A 17,825-nucleotide genomic window follows, 5' to 3' on the forward strand; every position below is an offset into this window, starting at 1 on the left:
TTATTGTAATTTTAGTGTCATAAAATTCAGTTTATTTCTAAGGCAACATTAAAACATTAAACTTTTTTTTCAAAATTCTTTAGGCTAATTTTATTGGATTTCAATAAACAAAATGTTTTCAAAAGTTTAATTTTAGTAAACTAACTACATAAGCTATACGTATTTAATAGAGCTTTTATTTTGGTAAATTATATTGGACTGTTAGTATTAGTTTTTGGGGGTTTAGAACATATTAATTTACTGCTGATAGTTAAAGGTGCAACTATGTTTTTCAGCACAAAAATACTTATAAAATTAATATCATTTTGAAAAATGTTTAAAATGACAAAAATCCCAATTTTGATGTAGACCTTCATTTTTACAAGAAATACTTACTGAATACCATGCAATGCACCCTTTTTAAACATAGAATCTGCAGAAATCTGCCTAAGTTTCTCATTCAATAATTGAATTATCCTTTTAGCTAGCAATTCCAGAACTTTCTTTCAAGAACAACCCCATGCATGCTCCACAGCAGAACTAAAGGTCAATGCAGCATTACATCAACAAACTGTGAACTCTGCAACTCTTCAGAGAAGGGTGGCATTTGAGATGACGTGTGCCCTCGAACTGAACACAAATTTAGAATGAGAAATTCATCTGTTTTATTTCTAAATGTAATTATTTAAAAAAAAATGGTACGCTTTAAATAAACCAGAATGGTTAGACGGTTTACATCCCTAATGTACAGCCCAGAATCCTTTGAGACATCAGCTATAAAATAAAAAAAGTCTGAAGTGGAAGGTTAAACCCAATACAGTCCACTTCAACGTTCAGTGTGTGCTATAGCTGAGCACAGAATAATAAAACCGAATAAAGCAGGCCAGATACAATCATTTACAACAAAGAGACATGCGCTCATTCGCACGGACATTGATATTCTCACACATACAAACATACAGACAATCTGTCCAACACAAAACAGTCACTAAAGACAGGAGGGTTAACCTAAAAGAGACACTTATTGGAGGAGAACATCTGTTAAAACTGGTGTTTGGGACTAAAATGTAAAAAAAGAGAATAACTCTATATGAATACCCTAGATATAGAGTCTGTTTAAAAATTTCATGTCAAATGATTGTTCGACGTGACCAGGAAACCCCAACTTTTTGTGATGATGGGCAATGAAGTAATCCGTTCCAACTGTTCCCAAAGTCTGTCCATTGGTCTCTTGTGGTTAGTTTGACACATTGTCCCAGTATCAGTCAGATACACCGATTGTACTAGGACACGAATGCTAGGCTTCAACCCCCCCTCCCTGTGCCTGAGTCTCCTGGGCTGTGTTAACTGATACCCGCTCCTCTACAGGTTTTCTATAACAGCAGACAGCCAGTCTTTTTGCCACGTTTCCTCGCTTGCAGTGCAGCTCGGGTGGCCATCTCGAAGACCTCCCTCACTCCATCTTTTGTCTTGGCTGAGCATTCTAGATACCCAAAGGCGTTGATGCGGTTGGCCATGTCGCGTCCTTCCTCTGGCTTTACAGGCTCCTAAATGAAAAAATAAAATAGAGTGTGTTAAGTGCGTGCATTTCATTGCTTACCCTCCACTTTTAAGTAAAGAACATTTGAAATTGATTCTAGAAAGCAAAACAGCCCTACCTGTTTCATTTTGGCAAGTTCCCTTCGCGTGTGCTCATCATTTCGGAGATCCTTTTTGTTACCCACTAGGATAATGGGTACATTCGGACAGAAATGCTTTACCTCTGGCGTCCACTTTTCTGGAATATTTTCTGTGACGCAGGAAAAAAAAAACAGTTTCAGGTTTTAAATGGTGAACTTTTCTCATTTAATTATTTAAATGTTAACACACAAGGATTTGTTCTTCAAGGATTGTTATCTCAATATTTCTTAACCGTAACCATCATTGTCCATGTTATCATAATAAATGTCCCTGAATTCAGATGTCATGATCGGACAACTGTATGACCTTTCTTCTGCAGAAGAAAGTTATTTCACCAGAAGTTATTTTGAAGAATGCTGGTAACTGAAAACTGTGTTTGTGATACACAGAACAGTCATATACAGATTTTGAGTGACATATTGAACTCTTTTAGTTTGCTAAATTTCTTGAAAACATTCAGTACAATGTATGGGCCAGAAAAGGCTCACCCAAGCTATCAGGACTGTCAATGGAAAAGCACATAAGAATGACATCTGTGTCAGGGTAGGAGAGGGGTCTTAACCGATCATAGTCTTCCTGTCCAGCAGTATCCCACAAGGCAAGTTCCACCTAAGAGAACAGAAAACAAAAATAAAGTTTTGCCACTTAATAGTTACTACAAACATCAACATTTTTAACTGAGCAAAAACAAAACAAAAAATTAATCTGTGTGTCAAAACATCCTAAAACACAATCTGAGAAAGTGTTGATGTTGATGATACAAGGCAGCCTATGAGTATGACAATATTACATATATGTAAAAGTAAGTTGCAAAACTGACTTATGTATTTATCATAAAACATAAGGATGTATCGTAAACTGATGTCATCGGCAGTCCTCGTACCTGTTTTCCGTCAACCTCGATGTCTGCAACATAGTTCTCAAACACTGTGGGCACGTAGACTTCAGGAAATTGATCTTTACTAAAAACAATAAGCAAACAGGTCTTTCCACAAGCTCCATCACCCACTATGACAAGTTTTTTACGAATAGCAGCCATCTGAAACACACACACACACAGAGAGAAAGATAGCGAGTTATGGTCAAGACAAAAATGCAATCATTTATTGAGCCAAACAGATATATTTGACACAGGGAAAGGATTAGGAAGGAGCTGTTATGTTCAATATTTGTTTTCTCCATATCTTACAGTTTTTATTAACAATTCAAGGTCCCACAGTACACCAAATCCCCATTGCAATCAAGTCAGGAAGGGCCACTATTATTAATCTTGTAATCGTTTTAAACACATTACAGCATAAAAGTGGAAGTTGAATGTGCTCGGTTCATCATTCCTGTCCTCAACATGAACCGGAAACACAGCTGCGGAAGTATCACTTGACCGGAAGTTACGTTGTATCTGCGTCGCTATGTGGGGAAAAAATCGAGAAAATATCTTGAACTTTCCACAAATACTGATTAAACGACATAGACCATAACTATAAAGCAGGCCATTATTGATTGTCCGATTGCGTTTTTACTGGCTCTGTATAAATGTTGCTGTATAAATGTCGATAGGCCGTCATGTCCTGAGGCCTGTGTTACCGCACCCCACCGTCAAAACATTTAATTCCAGTGAAATAACATACTTATTCACTTCAAAAGAACAACAACAACCATATACAACTTGAAACTAATATAAAACAAAGCATTTAAAGATGTGGACTCGCTTTGATATTTGTCAAATCTGGAACAGAAATGTGTTAGCCACTATAGTGGCTATAGCCAATATCTATCAGAAAGTCCGCTTTAAAAAAATAACTTTCAACAGAAAAACTTCACAACAAAACAAATAATTCGCATGGTGATAATATTGTATGTTTAAAAAAAACATATTTTTTTGTGTATTTCGCTACATCGTTGAAAAAGATTCGCGAGTTGCACATTTGTTATATGCCAAAATAGATCCACATAAAAGAAACAACTTCCTGTAACCTACGTAAACATTTATTATAGCAGCTATCAAAAGGTCTTTAAAATTGTGAAATGCTGTAATAGAATGAAATATTTTAACGTTACGTTAAATCTTATGTGAAATAAATGGCCAAGCCTGAACGTCAATAAAACATCTTCGTTTTATAACTTGAAAACAACTATCTAACGTTAACCCTCTTAAAATGTCTGGTTCAAAAGTAGCTGTCATGAATCACGAGCCTAACGTTAAAAGATGCAACTTGTGTAAAAATATGTTAACTTATATTTACAGTCACAGCTTCAGGCCGGTGAACAGAAAGGAATTCTTAAATGAATCAAAATGCACACGACCAAATGACCTCCCTTGTAAAGCACGATCATATACCTTGTTTAACATATTAACTTCACGTATAAATTTTAAATAATTACCGTTTTCTTGTGCTCTGGGGAAGTAAAGGCTTTCCTGTCTTTTCCTGCCTGAATTTCAACGTCCGCCCATTACTGCCACGAAACTAAACCCGCCCATTAAGCTCACAAACACTCCGCTGCATACTGACTGACTGACAGTCTACAACTACAGTAGCCTACGTGTTATATTTTACGATTTTAACGTTGTTTTAAATGTGGATTGATTTCTTTGTCGTTTTGTCCAAAACCCAGATATTTAATCACACATCATGTACACGAAGAAAGTGAATGTAAATAACGAACAAAGAATTTCAATGTTTTTGTGGGAAAATTAATAAATTGAAGGTTATAAATATGATAATTAATTAAGTGTACAATGTACAATTTGAGATTTGCCTGTAATGAACGTAGAGTATACACTGGATAATGTTCGATAAATTAAATCAATTATTATGAAACGTGTTTCAGTAAAGGTCTTCATGCTAAAACGAGTCTAACAAGTGGGGTTGTGAAAAAAATACTTTTATGTTTTGTATTTTAGTTTGAGCACTTGTAGTTCAACAACGTCCCAGTTTGGGGAACACTCTTCTTAATCTTTCTTTTAACTAACACACTCAAAACATTTTGTCTAAATGCAAATGACAATCCACATTCAGAGCAGGCAAATCCTTCCTAAAATTAAGAAATGAAAAAAACACAGGAAAAACAGTCAAATCTTACTTGCCTCTCCATGTTGCAAAATAGGCATTACTTGATGATACTGTTTTGAATGATAGGGGTTGTTGTCTTTACCTCCAAAATACTGTATATAACACTATGCTGATTTTTACATGATTAAAATATTTTATATGGCTTTTATTCAACAGATAAACATCAAACATTAAAGTGGCTTGATTTGCATGTGGTTTAAGGGAACATTTTTTAAATAACTCACGATAGACCCAAACATAGCAACATGCCATCAATCATGTGCCTAACACATTTCTTAATAACCGGTTTGACTAGTTAGGGTTGCTTTGTTATGTTTACTGTTGTATTACAGTTCGCATGCCTTCCTCAGCATTGTTTTGTTCATCTGACTCAGAGAAAAGATTGAGGATTATTTTTGTGAAACTTAATTTCCTCATTAATAGTTAAACATACGGAAAAAGTTTGAAAAACACCATGATGGCATAGTACTGTACAAAGGCCTTCTACTATCATGGATCTAATCCAAGTTTAAAATTTTATAAGTGATGGCGAGTTGCTAAAATGTTGTTACAATCCCCCAAACAACAGTTTGTTCTCTTTTGTTTGCAGGATGGCATGCATAAAGCAAACCAGTACACAAAAAAAATGCAAAGCCAATCGGCAGTGGTTTGTTTTTTAAAGTTATTTTTATGAAATCTAATGGACTTAAAAGGTTTTGCACTTGTCAATTTAACAATTGCTGAATTGAGGATTAAGTCAGTTAATTTTTCTCAGTTAAAACGGCTCAGATTTTCTTTAAAAAGTCATGTATCAAATAAGGATGAAATATGGTCACAATGTATTGTTTTTTACATTTCATTTGAAAACCTGTAAAGGTTCTTTATAAATAAAATACTAACATCAATAATACAGAGAAATAACAATGTTAAAAATAAACTTAAGACATATAAACTGGTTACTCCCAACTTATATAAAAATAACTCCTTTATTTTACGAAGCAGTTAGCCCAAAGGAAACATTTATGTACTTATTTTACATGCAATGCATTTTACTTCAGCCTACATTACATGACACTTACAACTACAACTACATCAACTACGTGTTCATTCACAGAATCTAACCAGACTTCACTTAACTAATGTGTTTACTTAGTTTAAAAAATATTTTGACATTTAAAAAAAATGTACACATTTAAAAAAACTAGGCAGATCAAACCTTTGGATAAAGCTTGACCAAAAACAAACTATCCAACCATGGATATACAGTAAAAATGTTTAAATGTACATCATAAATAAAATATAGAATACACAAATTGCTGCTTTTACATTTTGTACATGTATACACCACATATTACCACATATAATGCAAACCTTTATGAATCCTTCGTTAAGAATATACAAGATTTTTTTGTATAAATCATATCTCACAACAAATCAATTTCCGGACTACTTAAAGGGAAATGTCAGTTGCTAACATTTATCCAAATATTTTTCTCAGAATGAAAAAAATTAAACAGGTTTGGAATTTGAGGATGAGTAATTCATGACAGAATTTTCATTTTGGGCTGGAATATCCCTTTCTTCTAAGCATTTGTTTGCCCACTCTGTACTCCGGACTTGCGAGGCAAACTTATGTATGGACTGAACAAAGTTTCTCAGAGTAGCCATGTTTCACGATCTGTTGAGAAAACCTGTATATGTACATTTTAGATTAATACACTTGAAGCACAAAACCCCAAACCTGGTTCTGTATGTGTGTCTATTGCAAGAGACAAATTGTGTCTTTACCACCGCATTGCATTGCATCTTTAAATATCATCTTCAAAAACAGTGTACGCCACATAGAGTTAAACAACAGTAATGTTTATAGCAATATCTTCATATTATAATCTTCTGTGCACTCAGTAGTCGCATCAGATTAAATCTTTTTCAATTGACCATGCCGTTGAAGGAAGGTCCTATAGGAAAATAAATGTAAATTTGTCTTTCAGCCTCCATTAGAAATTTCCATCTTTAGTTTAGTGGTAGTCAGTGAACTATATCGATAATATTCTCTTTAAAAAAAAAAAGATTATTAACAAAAATAGGGAATATCATCATTATTATTTTTAGCTTCTTCCAATAATCAAAACACTAGAAAATAATATTTCTTTACCTTGCAGTCAGTTCCTGGAGCTTCTATGTTGTAATTCACAAGAGATCCCTTAGGTCCTTCCAAATACTTCCATCCCTTGGTTTTCTTCTTTCTGTTCAGACAAGCCATTAATAGGATGCCTTTAATGGTCACAAACAAGAATACCATTCAAAACTTCATAGTAAAAATTATACATAAACAGTAGGCTACTGGAGCAGCAACAAACATGTACGGCACATTTTAAGAGTGAAGAGCATTATGAATGCACTATATGAAATACATAGTGGTTCATTTTCATTTATCTGCAAATACATGTAAACAAAAGCTTAAAATTTGGTGGAAACATTATTAGTAGTCCACAAAATAAAACAAAATTTTTCATTTTACCTAAACGCATAAATAGCATTTTTTTTTGTATGTTTGTCTATGGTTGAGGCCAAATATAACTATGCGTTGTATTTAACTAGAAGTCATGGACTTACCCAACAGAGTTATGAAGCTTAATGTTATAACCGCCACAGCAGTGAACTTCAGTTTTATAGTTGGAGCTCTGGGCTCATTGCAGTTTGCAGTAATATCGCAGTTACAAACACGAACCAAAATGGTCTGGATTGAATTTTGGCCCTGGGTGTCAGAGATCTTCAGGGTGAGCATGTGATCACCCACAAAAACAGTGTCCTCTTTGATCAACCTCACTGTTGTTCCTATTCACATGAGAAGACACATTTTATATGCGAACTGTGTATAATTATTTACCTATAGTTTGATGGCCTCACAAGTGTTATTACAATATATGTCCAAACTTATGATTACAATCAGCACCATGTTATTACATCTGACATCATCACTGTACAATGACTTCACATGTATAACTTTGAGATTGATATTCAACGAATGTAATTTGTTGTTAAAGAATGTTTTCATTACCATAGCTGGAACTGAGCGTCCATCTTCCCTCAACATTTCCCATAAGCTCAAAGTGGAATGGTGCTCCGTATGGATGCAGGTCCGTGTCGAAAGCTGTAATTTCGGTGGCTTTCTCAGACAAGCACATGCACAATTTGTCAACCAGTAGCATGGGTGGATTATCATTCTCATCTATTAGATAAATAATTAAGGTCCCCGTCCCGGTCATTGCTGGTATTCCTGCACATTAACAATAATGCTTTTTTTAGTACTTAAATACTAATAGTAATAAATACTTTTAAATCAATTAATATGATTAAAACAATAAAAGGAAAGGCTACTGTAGTACTGGAGACTTGTTTTACAAATATTTTTTACATTAATATTTGGGGCACAAAAGTATCAGAATGCTTAGGATAAGTTATTTTAATTTTCAAATTTAAAGCTGCAGTGTGTGTATTTTGCCTCCATCTTAAACGTGAGATTGCAGTTTACTTTATATGCATTTACAGAAAGTCAAATAACATTAAACTGACATTTTCATTGAAATACCCGATGGGTCAATAATAAGCTTCATTATTATGAGCTTAATATTGTAAATCAGAGACAGTTTAACCCCCAAAAATTTGGGTTGCAGGGTTAAGGATCACTAGCATTTTGCTAACAAAGTAGTAAAAGTAGTTAATATCCCACCATTATCAACAGCATATAAAATGACGGTATAAGTATCATTTTTCAATAAGGGTGATTCTCGGTCCAGAACTTTGACTGTAGACACATGACCTGTTTTTTCGTCCACAGTTATCCAACCATTTTTATCTTCTCCTCTGACGAATCTACAGGAGGAGATATAAAACATTAATGTATATGAATTCCTGTTTGACTGTAGGTCCGTATGTGTTAAAATAAACCTAAATTCTTACACAAAAGTATGTTGATCTGGGTCTTCGGCTCTAATTGTCCACAGGCTGTGGCCAATACCCACATTCTCCATAACAGTTATGTGTTTGATGGGCTCCAAAAATACCGGAGGATCATTGACATCTTCCACAACAACAGTCATCGGTAGAGACACGGATGTGGAAATGGACCTTTGTGAGTTTTCTACATCCCACAGGCCTTTGCTTGGACGTCCTTTCACTCTACAGTAGAAGAATGGCTCCTCGTTCTCAACGTTGACGATTATGTTTAAATTGGATTTCTCTTCATAATCCAAGGGCTGAGGAAAGAGATGAAAATATTCAGTATTTCTTTATTAAAGCTACAGACATTAGACCCAGTATATGTTAAGGAATTATGAAAAGAGTTTTATCGGATTAGAAGGTTCAAACCAAAAACCTAAGGAAGATGGATTCAAATGTATTTATTATAGTACCTCAATGACTGTTATGACTCCATCATTGGTCTCAGGGTCAGTCTCAATTTTGAAGTGATCTGCTTTTTCACCTTGGAGAGAATATTTGGCTTTCCAAGCTGAAGATCCTCTGCTGTCTTTATCTGTCACCTGCAGTCGACAAACATGTTCTCCATGCTTTCCCTCTTTCACCACCACAGAACCCTGCTAGATACGAAATAGAAACATATTTGAGCTTGAATTTTTTTTACCAGACTATTTGTGTCAGTGATCAGGTGATCAGGTCAGTGATCAGGTGAACAGATTCGAGATACAGTGAAAACATCAAAAACGATTCAAATAGCAAATCTACATTTTGGTTGCAACTGGTCACAGAAGCACTGCGGCTAGCCAAGGCGGAATCTAAATCCTTGGTCCTGATTCTGCTAGACCTATCTGCAGCGTTGAACACTGTCAATCACCAGATACTGCTAGCAACTCCGTCATCACTAGGAATCACAGGCTCTACCCTCCGCTGGTTCAAATCCTACCTCTCCGACAGATCCTTCAGGGTGTCATGGAGGGGCTCGCTGTCCACGGCTCACCACAGGGGTCGGTGCGTGGACCGCTGCTTTTTTCAGTCTACATGACATCACTGGGACCCATCATACAGGCACATGGCTTCTCATATCACTGTCATGCCGACGACACCAAGATCTACATCTCGTTTCACCCAGACGGTACCACTGTAGTAGCTCGCATTACAGCCTGCCTCGAGGACATCTCAGCTTGGATGAAAGACCATCACGTCCAGCTGAACCCTGCCAAGACCGAACTACTCGTGTTTCCGGCACACCCTACGGTCAAACACGATTTCAACATCCATCTTGGCAATACCACAATCACCCATTCCAAAACAGCCAGGAACCTCGGAGTCATATTTGATGAACAGCTGTCCTTCAATGATCACATTGCAAAGATTAGATTAGATTAGATTAGATTCAACTTTATTGTCATTACACATATACAGGTACAGTGTAACGAAATGTAGTTTAGGTCTAACCAGAAGTGCAATTAGCAAGTGCAGATATACAGTGTGAATAAATACAGAATACAATATTAGGAAAATAATTTACGATGGGCATGTACTATGAAAATATGACAATCGGTATGTACTATGAACAATATATACAGAAGGCTATATACTGTGAACATTAATGTACAGGAGGTTATGAACAGATAACAATATAGACTATACAATAGTGCAAGTGACTTGAGTGTGCATTAGTTACAGACATTAGCTATTAAAGTTACAGTGCAGTAGATGAGTTAATGTGGTTATTAAAGGTACGGTGCAATACATGAGTAGATGCAGATATACAGTTACAGTGCAGTAGATGAGTTAATGCAGTTATTAAAGTTACAGTGCAGTAGATGAGTTAATGTGGTTATTAAAGGTACGGTGCAATACATGAGTAGATGCAGATATACAGTCACAGTGCAGTAGATGAGTTAAAGCAGTTATTGAAGTTATAGTGCAATAGATGAGTAGATGCAGTTAGTTATGCGATAGATGCAATAGATGAGTTACAGTGCAGTAGGTGAGTTAGTGCAGTTATTAAAGTTACAGTGCAGTAGATGAGTTAATGCAGTTATGAAAGTAGTCCATTAGTGCAAATGAGCATTCAGTGTAATGTTCCTGGTGTGCAAGTGAGCAGTATAGAGTGCAAATGATGCGTGTAAACAGTCCGGTAGAGCAGATACATGAAGTACTGGTATGTACAGTTCCGTCATGCATGGCAGCCCTGTAGTGCAATGTAAACATTGTAATAGCAGCATTAAGTTAAAGTTATGAGAGGTAGTGAAATCAGTGGGGAGCAGAGTTCAATAATGAAACAGCTCTGGGAAAAAAGCTGTTTCCTAGTCTGCTGGTTCTTGCCCGGAGGCACCTGAAGCGCCTACCGGAAGGCAGGAGAGTAAACAGTCTATGAGCGGGGTGAGAGGAGTCCTTGAGAATGCTGCGAGCTCGACGCAGACAGCGTTTCTTCTGGATGTCCTCAATGGAAGGGAGTGTAGTTCCTGTGATGCGCTGGGCTGTTTTCACCACCCGCTGCAGTGCCTTGCGCTCAGCAACAGAACAGTTCCCGTACCAGACTGTGACACAGTTGGTCAGGATGCTCTCTATCGTGCAGCGATAGAAGTTCACCAGGATAGTTGAAGACAGTTGGTTCTTCTTCAGTGTCCTAAGAAAGAAGAGACGCTGGTGAGCCTTCTTGACCAGGCATGAGGTGTTGGTGGTCCAGGAAAGGTCCTCCGAAATGTGGGTCCCCAGGAACTTAAAACTGGAAACACGTTCAACAGCCGTCCCGTTAATGTGGATGGGGTCGTGTGTGCCTCCTTTCGCCTTCCTGAAGTCCACGATGATCTCCTTTGTCTTTGAAGTGTTAAGGAGCAGGTTGTTGTTTGAGCACCATGTGGCCAGGTGCCGTACCTCCTCCCTGTAAGCAGTCTCATCGTTGTTGCTGATGAGACCAATCACTGTTGTATCGTCTGCAAACTTGATGAGGGAGTTAGATCCATTCACAGGCCTGCAGTCGAGTGTGAAAAGGGAGTAGAGAAAGGGGCTCAGTACGCAGCCCTGTGGTACACCAGTGTTGAGGGTGGTTGTGGTGGAGCAGATGTTGCCTAACCTAACAAGCTGAGGCCTGTTCGTCAGGAAATCCATAATCCAGTTGCAGGTTGTATTGTTAATGCCTAGGTTTCCAAGTTTGATGATTAGCTTGGAAGGGATGACGGTATTGAATGCAGAGCTGAAGTCTACAAACAGCATGCGTGCATAAGTGTCCTTATTGTCCAGGTGTGTGAGCACGGAGTGCAGCGCCATGGACACTGCATCATCTGTGCTCCTATTGCTACGGTAGGCAAATTGGTATGGATCCAGTGTGGATGGTAAACAGTCTTTTAGGTGTGACAGGACCAGCCGCTCAAAGCACTTCATGACAATGGGTGTGAGTGCTACAGGGCGGTAGTCGTTCAGGCATGTCGGGCTGGACAACACGGTCATGATGATATGCCTTATTCAACATTAGAAAGATCAGACCCTATCTCACGGAGCATCGGGCACAACTCCTTGAAAGGCCCTGGTAATCTCAAGGTTGGACTACTGCAATGCTTTCCTTGCTGGTCTTCCTGCAAAGGCTATCAAACCACTTCAGCTGGTTCAGAACGCAGCAGCACGCCTCGTCTTTCAACAGCCCAAAAGGGCTCACGTGACTCCCCTTTTCATCTCTCTTCACTGGCTACCGGTTGCAGCCCGTATCAGATTCAAGTCACTAATGCTTGCCTACAGGACTATCACTGGATCTGCACCGGCTTACTTCCACACTCTCCTGCACTCCTACACCTCATCAAGATCCCTGCGTTCAGCAAACCAGCGGCGGCTTGTATTGCCTTCCCATAAGGGCAGTAAATCGCTCTCCCGCTCTTTCTCATTCACAACTCCTTCCTGGTGGAACTTTCTTCCTATCTCTGTCCGTTCAACCACATCTCTCACAACATTTAAAAAACTACTTAAAACCCATCTCTTCTGTGAATACTTGACAAACAAATGAAAAAAATAAAAAAATACACTAACCCTTTCTCTCAACAGGTAGTGGTCTAGCTTTTGTTGAAACCAGTAACTTTGTATTGGCACCTAATGTATTATGGCTCCTGTATGAACTATCGCTTATTTCTCCTAAACTCTTTGTAAGTCGCTTTGGATAAAAGCGTCTGCTAAATGTCTAAATGTAAATGTAACTGAAACATGTTTCCTTACTGGTTTTCCAGTGATTTCAGGTTGATGGTTGTTTTTGTCGATAACATTCACTATCACTGTGCCTGTGCTGGACAGTTGCACCTCCTTCCCATGATCCTTTGCTTCAACCAGAATAGTGTACTGTCGGGCCTCCTTTAAAAATAAAGCATGACAAAACAATATATTGCCATTTTAAGTATGTACAAATCCTAAGAACATCAGACTGTAAAACTGACGATGTATGTAGAAAGACTGAAAGGAAGTGGTAGTATAAAACGTGTATTAATACAAATATCTTATATTAATATAAAAATCGCTAGTTGAAATGAAATGGGAGGAACTGCAGACTGCCTTTAAAATATAAGCACAGTTTTTAATGAGCACATGAAAAATGAATGGTTAAAATACACTGTAAAAACCTGTCATTTTACAGATTTTCCACGTATAATAAAAAACTTTTATTAAACTCTGATTTTCACTTTTTTTAAGATCTTCGTATGATTTATAAAATACGGTGAAAAATTTGTAAAATTACAAAGAAAGCAAATTCACAAGTAAAACAAAGAACACGTCATTTTACATGTATTTTTATGGTTTATTTCTGAAACCCAAGCTGCAGGAAAATTTCTGGGTTTTGTACAGGATTTTTTTACAGTTTATTTTTGAGAATATGGATAAAAACTGTAAAATGACAGAAAAAGACTGCAAATATACAAGAAAAAGGGAAAACAGCTCCCTTTTACAAGATATTTTTTACAAAACAAGAAGGTTTGCAGTGAGTGGGCACTGTTGCAGTTAATAGTGTCATATATTAAATATGATGAGTTTAGTTAAGACGCACATGTGTACAAACTATAAATATTATAATAATAGAAAATAGCAGTAAGCATACCTCATAATCAAGACAGCCCTTGAAAGATATCTTGCCTATTGTTTCTCCTTCAGTTTGTTGAATAAAGAATTCTGCATTAGAGGGGCTGGGAGTCACAGACACGACTTTGAAAGACAACAGTGAATTTGCTGTTCCATCCTGATCATCATCGGATGCCAGTACTGTAACCAATTCTTCACCTGAGGGTAAAACACCATGAGAAACAAGATGAGAAATGTTGGTCAAGTTGGTATAAAATATCTTTTGTATATTGGAGTGCGGTTAGGGCCTATACCTTGTGGTGTTGATTCATGGATAGTTGTTTCATACACTAGGTTATTAAAAACAGGTGCATGGTCATTAACATCCAGAATCTCAATATCCACAACAAGTGTCGGTGACTTTTCACCGGATTCAAATGTGATCTGAATGTAATCGGAATGAAATATGGATTTATCAATGACTTTTGACGTATGGGAATTTGAGGCATCATGATTAAAGCCAAATCACTGAAAACAATAATACCAAATTAAAGAATATTTTTTACTACTTACTGTTAAATGCTTATATTTCTCATAGTCGACTTTCCCGTGAACGTAAATAGATCCTTCGGCAGTGTCAATCGAAATAATTCCCTTTGGATCTTTGTCAAGCCCCTGTCCATGAACGATGTATTTACTGATGATGTTCTTCTCAATATTTAACTGAAAGTAAAGAGGGGAAACATTAAAAATGTACTCCATTTCATTACTTCAGTACTTCCAAAATATATCTCCTAAAGGAAGTAAAAATGTCTTCTGAAAGTTCTTTCAGATTTTAAACATCCTTAAATATTTTTTTTCTCAAATATTTTCATCTGTTTAATTAGTTTAAAGTCCAGTGTATAAAATTAAGTGATATTTGGCAAACTGCTCACTCCACTCCACAAATATGTTATCACGTTTTCGTTCCTTTTTCAGAAGGAGAAAACGTATTTACGAAACGCACTCTGTAGAGACGTTTGTCCGTTTAGAGCTAGTGTAGAAACAGGGGATACATGGTGTATGTAGATTGAAATACCTCAATCTAAGGTAATAAAAACATAACGCTTCATTATATAAGGTCTTTACACACCTCGGAAGACATTCAATTGAGTATTGTCATTAGATCAGTGGTGTAGTCTACGTGATACGCAGGTATACGCCGTATACCCACTAGAAAAGATCAAGAATTTCCGTATACCCACTTAAAAAAGCGCAAGGTTACGTAACAACATCGTTTGTGTCAGAAAAGTACGACGCACTGACTTTTGGTGCAACCAGGAGATATGAAACCAAAGGAGATCATGAAAGGCATCATTTACACTATCAGTGTTATCGAAGCCTGCTCCCGAAGCTACTGGCGCTTCGTGCAGCTGCAGCAGGTGTTACACATAATGAGCCCGACGAGGCTCATGCGATGCTTTACGCGGGGTCCCCACTCCTCGCGTTAGTGTTCCGGGGTCGCAATGCGCACACTGTTCGCCCGTGTATTATACTTTCTGCCTTTAACTCACCCCACTTTTAAAACCACTGCGTAGTCTTTAATAAAACAAGCATATTTGTTAGTCAAGTCATATTGTGACTGTTGACATATTAAATTGTATCTAACTAGCCAACTTCACAAACATTAGTTTGTGTGTTGAATCAATACATGAGGGAGAAAGGGAGAGATAACTTATACTACAATGTTTATAATTGTTCTAGATGATAAGAGATGATAACTCCTTACAAGCCTTGTGAAAGTCAAGCTAGAGACACTGCCAGCAATCTATAGGTGCAACAGGTGCTTGATAAAACTGAACAAATGTTCATTGTTAATTATTATAGTTAACTATCAATGTCAATTATAGATGCAACTTACACACATAAAGTGTATATAAAAATCTAGTTATTAGGGACGAGTATCAGAGTTTGATTTTAACCATTTTATTCAATATGATTTACTGTAAGTCTCAGACTTGGCCTTAGTGAAACTAAATCAAAATCCAAAGTTTATACTTTCACAAGATATTCTTTACATTATGTAGTTGCCCTGCTTAAAAAAAACAATAGAACCCTGCCCAAAACACAAGAGATGCAGATGGGAATCAATAGAAAAGGCATAAAATAAAAAATTATAAAGAAATGTGTTTCATAATGGTATTTAAATGGAAACCACTAGAATGTATGTTATACTATTTTTAGCAGGATGGGTTTATGTAGAAATACTTAATAGCTTTTCCCGTGGATCACTACTGTGCATTGAAAATTGCCAGCTGATAAAACCTGTACTTTAGTGACTGTATAAATAAAACTCTTAACTGACTGATTTAAAACCAGCAAGTCCCCCGAGCTGTCATGGGCTATTGAAATCTTGCTTGCAATAAATCTTTCTTGATTACATATAGAGGCATACTCTATCCTTGCATTCGTGAGTGTGGTGGTGCTCATGGGTTGTCGACCTGGGACGGATGAGTAGGCTGGGGGGGAATCAGAGTATACTCACTACAAAAATCTAGACTACACCACTGCATTAGATCCTCCAAAAAACGACCTTTCTTCTATACAGTAAATGTGGATGATTGTTACAAAATCATATGAATATCAATTTAACCTACATCTCCCAGTTTATATGGGAAAGGCCCACTGTGTTCCTCCTCCAAAGACAGTGAATCCACCACCCATGCACGATTTTTGCGTATGTTTTGTTGTGATGGGGCAACACATTGAAAGCAAACATTCTGAAACAGAAATGAAGATAAAGCTGTAATATATAAAGCTGCAAAAAAAAAGATTCAAACAAAGCACTTTAAATTTAATTTCAAGAATTATAAATGGATTGCATTCTTTTTATTGAGTTTAAAATACACATATATTTAATTAAGATAAATCATAAAGTTATAAAGACATGAAATTTCTTTGATTGCATTGATAACGAAATATGAAGAAATTATGAAGATAAGAAATTATGTTACAACTGACTCCCTCAATCATTTTTGTAAGCTCAACTTAAACACCAGGAAATACCATCTTATTTACTACAAACGTCATTTTATGAAAAGCTTAGTTTGTGAAAAGTAAATAAATTAACATCACCAGGAAACCCTGAGCCTGCTAGGACACTTAGGTAGGGTGTTTGTGATATGTTTTAAACCAAATAACGGCATTTCTTAAGGTTGTACTGTACTTGTTTATAAACTTGTACAAAAATTGTTTGAAGTTTGTTATTACTTGAAAGATTGACTCATAAACATGTAACATCAAACTGAAAACATGATCACTTTAAGGGTCACAGTCATTTCTGACGCCGAGACAATTTGTTTCACATTTTGTCATCTAATGCAATGACATTGACCATTAATACATAACAGAAACATATCTCTACATGAACATTAAACTGAACTCTAGTAATAGTTTAAGTTTTCACACATTTTAAATCGCGCTGTTATCATACTAATACAAAACGTAAAATGTGTTACTTACTGTAAAAAGGACAACAAACACTATAGTCTTCATTTTAAGCAATGACACTGACTGGTCTGTCTTCTCGGCCTGTGTTGTGGCATAAATGACAGCCCGTCAGTCAGCGTGGGTGTATTTAAAGCAATCTAATACAGCGAATTTCTTTGGAAAGCTGTTTGAAATGATGCATTGCTTTCTTCTAAGCAACTATTAACAAGGGTCATTTCTAAGGAAGCTGTGAAATAAGATTCCAGCCTCTTCGTCAGAACAAAAGAAGTCCGGCATTTAATCATTAATCTTTCATCCACGAGTTCACCTGAGCAGATAATGAAGATAGCAGGGGTAGTAAAAGTATGCGTGTTTAGCGTGCTGTCCGGGGAGCGGGTTCAGAGCTCGCCGGTTCCATCCGAACCCGGAACGCTCCCGCCTCCCAATAGGGGCGAGTTGGCCCGAGCTTGGAAACGGCCGAACCCAGAACTCACCCCCGGAGTCCTGCTATCATTAAGCTCAAGTAGAGGAGCCGGGGAGGTGGTGGGATGTGCAATCCTTTAGAGATGGCTTCAGGTAAGGATCCTCCTTGTCCTTGGTTCGCTTGAGCTGATAGGGTAGTCTATG

The 17,825-nt window shown here is 37.1% G+C and overlaps 2 protein-coding genes across 10 annotated transcripts; both read right to left on the reverse strand.

The window, feature by feature from the left end:
- Positions 1–620: 620 nt before the first annotated feature.
- On the reverse strand, positions 621–4,177 carry rhoac (ras homolog gene family, member Ac). Of its 2 annotated transcripts, XM_056732609.1 has the most exons (6): positions 4,042–4,161; positions 2,954–3,066; positions 2,543–2,698; positions 2,148–2,268; positions 1,638–1,768; positions 621–1,526 (listed from the first exon to the last, which is right to left on the reverse strand). In XM_056732609.1, exons 3-6 carry the CDS (start codon positions 2,696–2,698, stop codon positions 1,353–1,355), a joined length of 582 nt encoding a protein of 193 aa, XP_056588587.1. In that variant the 5' UTR covers positions 2,954–3,066; positions 4,042–4,161; the 3' UTR covers positions 621–1,352. The 2 variants fall into 2 exon arrangements, with proteins under 2 accessions (XP_056588587.1, XP_056588588.1); XM_056732610.1 differs by lacking the exon at positions 2,954–3,066 and having other exon boundaries at positions 4,042–4,177.
- Positions 4,178–5,676: 1,499 nt separating this feature from the next.
- LOC130409023 (cadherin-like protein 26) lies at positions 5,677–17,493 on the reverse strand. Of its 8 annotated transcripts, none has more exons than XM_056732604.1 (13): positions 17,232–17,493; positions 16,367–16,489; positions 14,304–14,453; positions 14,045–14,174; positions 13,771–13,949; positions 12,900–13,031; positions 9,125–9,310; positions 8,673–8,968; positions 8,443–8,585; positions 7,771–7,989; positions 7,326–7,547; positions 6,865–6,955; positions 5,677–6,667 (listed from the first exon to the last, which is right to left on the reverse strand). In XM_056732604.1, the coding sequence occupies exons 1-12, from the start codon at positions 17,262–17,264 to the stop codon at positions 6,900–6,902; spliced, it is 1,869 nt and encodes a 622-aa protein (XP_056588582.1). In that variant the 5' UTR covers positions 17,265–17,493; the 3' UTR covers positions 5,677–6,667; positions 6,865–6,899. The 8 variants fall into 8 exon arrangements, with proteins under 8 accessions (XP_056588582.1, XP_056588583.1, XP_056588581.1 ...); XM_056732605.1 differs by having other exon boundaries at positions 5,677–6,763; XM_056732603.1 differs by having other exon boundaries at positions 5,677–6,400; positions 17,232–17,492.
- Between the last annotated feature and the right edge of the window lie 332 nt (positions 17,494–17,825).

The sequence above is a fragment of the Triplophysa dalaica genome, chromosome 20, assembly GCF_015846415.1.
Source record: "Triplophysa dalaica isolate WHDGS20190420 chromosome 20, ASM1584641v1, whole genome shotgun sequence".
Classification (NCBI taxonomy): domain Eukaryota; kingdom Metazoa; phylum Chordata; class Actinopteri; order Cypriniformes; family Nemacheilidae; genus Triplophysa; species Triplophysa dalaica.

What these genes read in the sequence shown, in the direction of transcription:
- rhoac (XM_056732610.1), bottom strand. Translation starts at nt 2,698, where the DNA reads ATGGCTGCTATTCGTAAAAAACTTGTCATAGTGGGTGATGGAGCTTGT. An exon ending in TGACAGTCCTGATAGCTTGG is followed by an intron (nt 1,769 to 2,147) that starts GTGAGCCTTTTC and finishes CCTGCGTCACAG; the next exon opens with AAAATATTCCAGAAAAGTGG. An exon ending in AACTTGCCAAAATGAAACAG is followed by an intron (nt 1,527 to 1,637) that starts GTAGGGCTGTTT and finishes TTTTTCATTTAG; the next exon opens with GAGCCTGTAAAGCCAGAGGA.
- LOC130409023 (XM_056732600.1), bottom strand. Translation starts at nt 17,264, where the DNA reads ATGAAGACTATAGTGTTTGTTGTCCTTTTTACA. An exon ending in GAGTCATAACAGTCATTGAG is followed by an intron (nt 8,969 to 9,124) that starts GTACTATAATAA and finishes CTCTTTCCTCAG; the next exon opens with CCCTTGGATTATGAAGAGAA. An exon ending in GACGCTCAGTTCCAGCTATG is followed by an intron (nt 7,548 to 7,770) that starts GTAATGAAAACA and finishes TCATGTGAATAG; the next exon opens with GAACAACAGTGAGGTTGATC.